We start from the raw sequence: 1,539 nt of genomic DNA, 5'->3' as shown, positions 1-1,539 counted from the left end.
TGGGATGATGCAGTCCAACCCCAGGACTGGCCCCTGACCCCGTTCCCATGACCCCACTGCTGCAGAGCAGAGCTGACTCCTCACTGTCCATGGGCAGAGCCCCTGCTCATCACAGCAATGGGGCCAGATCCCAGCAGAGCTCCAGGCACGGGGCTGAAGGAAGGGCTCTGAGAAAAGGAAAATTGGGTGGCACAGAGCAGCAGGGGCAGGGCTGGGAGAAACGGCTTCTATAGCTCAGTAAAGTCTCCCCTGACTTGTCACTTTCTCCTCCTTCAACAGCACTCCATGGCCAGAGTGAAGAAATGTCCAACAGCAGCTCCATCAGCCACTTCCTCCTGCTGGCATTGGCAGACACGCGGCAGCTGCAGCTCCTGCACTTCTGCCTCTTCCTGGGCATCTCCCTGGCTGCCCTCCTGGGCAACGGCCTCATCATCAGCGCCGTAGCCTGCAGCCACCACCTGCACAGCCCCATGTTCTTCTTCCTGCTCAACCTGGCCCTCACTGACCTGGGCTCCATCTGCACCACTGTGCCCAAAGCCATGCACAATTCCCTCTGGGACACCAGACACATCTCCTACACAGGATGCGCTGCACAAGTCTTTTTTTTTGTTTTCTATGCCACAACAGAGTATTTCCTCCTGACCATCATGTGCTACGACCGCTACGTGTCCATCTGCAAACCCCTGCACTACGGGACCCTCCTGGGCAGCAGAGCTTGTGCCCACATGGCAGCAGCTGCCTGGGCCAGTGCCTTTCTCTATTCACTGCTGCACACAGCCAATACATTTTCCCTGCCCCTGTGCCATGGCAATGCCCTGGGCCAGTTCTTCTGTGAAATCCCTCAGATCCTCAAGCTCTCCTGCGCCAAATCCTATCTCAGGGAACTTGGGCTCATTGTGCTAAGTGCTTTTCTGTATTTTGGCTGTTTTGTGTTTATTGTTTTCTCCTATGTGCAGATCTTCAGGGCTGTGCTGAGGATCCCCTCTGAGCAGGGACGGCACAAAGCCTTTTCCACCTGCCTCCCTCACCTGGTTGTGGTCTCTCTGTTCCTCAGCACTGCAGCATTTGCTCACCTGAAGCCCCCCTCCATCTCCTCCCCATCCCTGGATCTGGCAGTGTCAGTTCTGTACTCAGTGGTGCCTCCAGCCCTGAACCCCCTCATCTACAGCCTGAGGAACCAGGAGCTCAAGGCTGCAGTGTGGAGAATGATGACTGGATCATTTCAGAAACATTAAACTGTTGGCCACTTTCTGCAAATCACTTGTAATAAAAGTAATCTTTGATACTTATTGTTGGTTTCATTTTGGAGGTTCTTTTTCTTTGTTTTACTTTTCAATATTGTCCACAAAGAAATGTCATTGTTTGTGCCATTTCTCATTTTGTTTCTCTTCACCTTCCCTGTGCCCACACACTGTGTCAATAAGGAGCTGAGGTCTTGGTGGCTTTAAAGGAACTAAAGGATCTCCCAGCAAAGTTTTCTGCAGAGATGCCCCTTTTGTTCCCTTCTCTGGAGCTGCAGCAGCAGTGTCTGTGTGCAGA

The 1,539-nt window shown here is 52.9% G+C and overlaps 1 protein-coding gene across 1 annotated transcript; it reads left to right on the top strand.

Moving 5' to 3' along the window:
- The first annotated feature begins 302 nt into the window (after positions 1 to 302).
- Positions 303 to 1,235, top strand: LOC147645272 (olfactory receptor 14J1-like). Its single transcript, XM_086874863.1, has one exon. It carries the CDS (start codon positions 303 to 305, stop codon positions 1,233 to 1,235), a length of 933 nt encoding a protein of 310 aa, XP_086730989.1.
- The last annotated feature ends 304 nt before the right edge of the window (positions 1,236 to 1,539 follow it).

The sequence above is a fragment of the Cyanistes caeruleus genome, unplaced genomic scaffold (assembly GCF_971803275.1).
Source record: "Cyanistes caeruleus unplaced genomic scaffold, bCyaCae1.hap1.1 HAP1_SUPER_30, whole genome shotgun sequence".
Lineage (NCBI taxonomy): Eukaryota > Metazoa > Chordata > Aves > Passeriformes > Paridae > Cyanistes > Cyanistes caeruleus.
This window is presented reverse-complemented; position numbering and strand designations above follow the sequence as displayed.

What these genes read in the sequence shown, in the direction of transcription:
- LOC147645272 (XM_086874863.1), top strand. Translation starts at nt 303, where the DNA reads ATGTCCAACAGCAGCTCCATCAGCCACTTCCTCCTGCTGGCATTGGCA.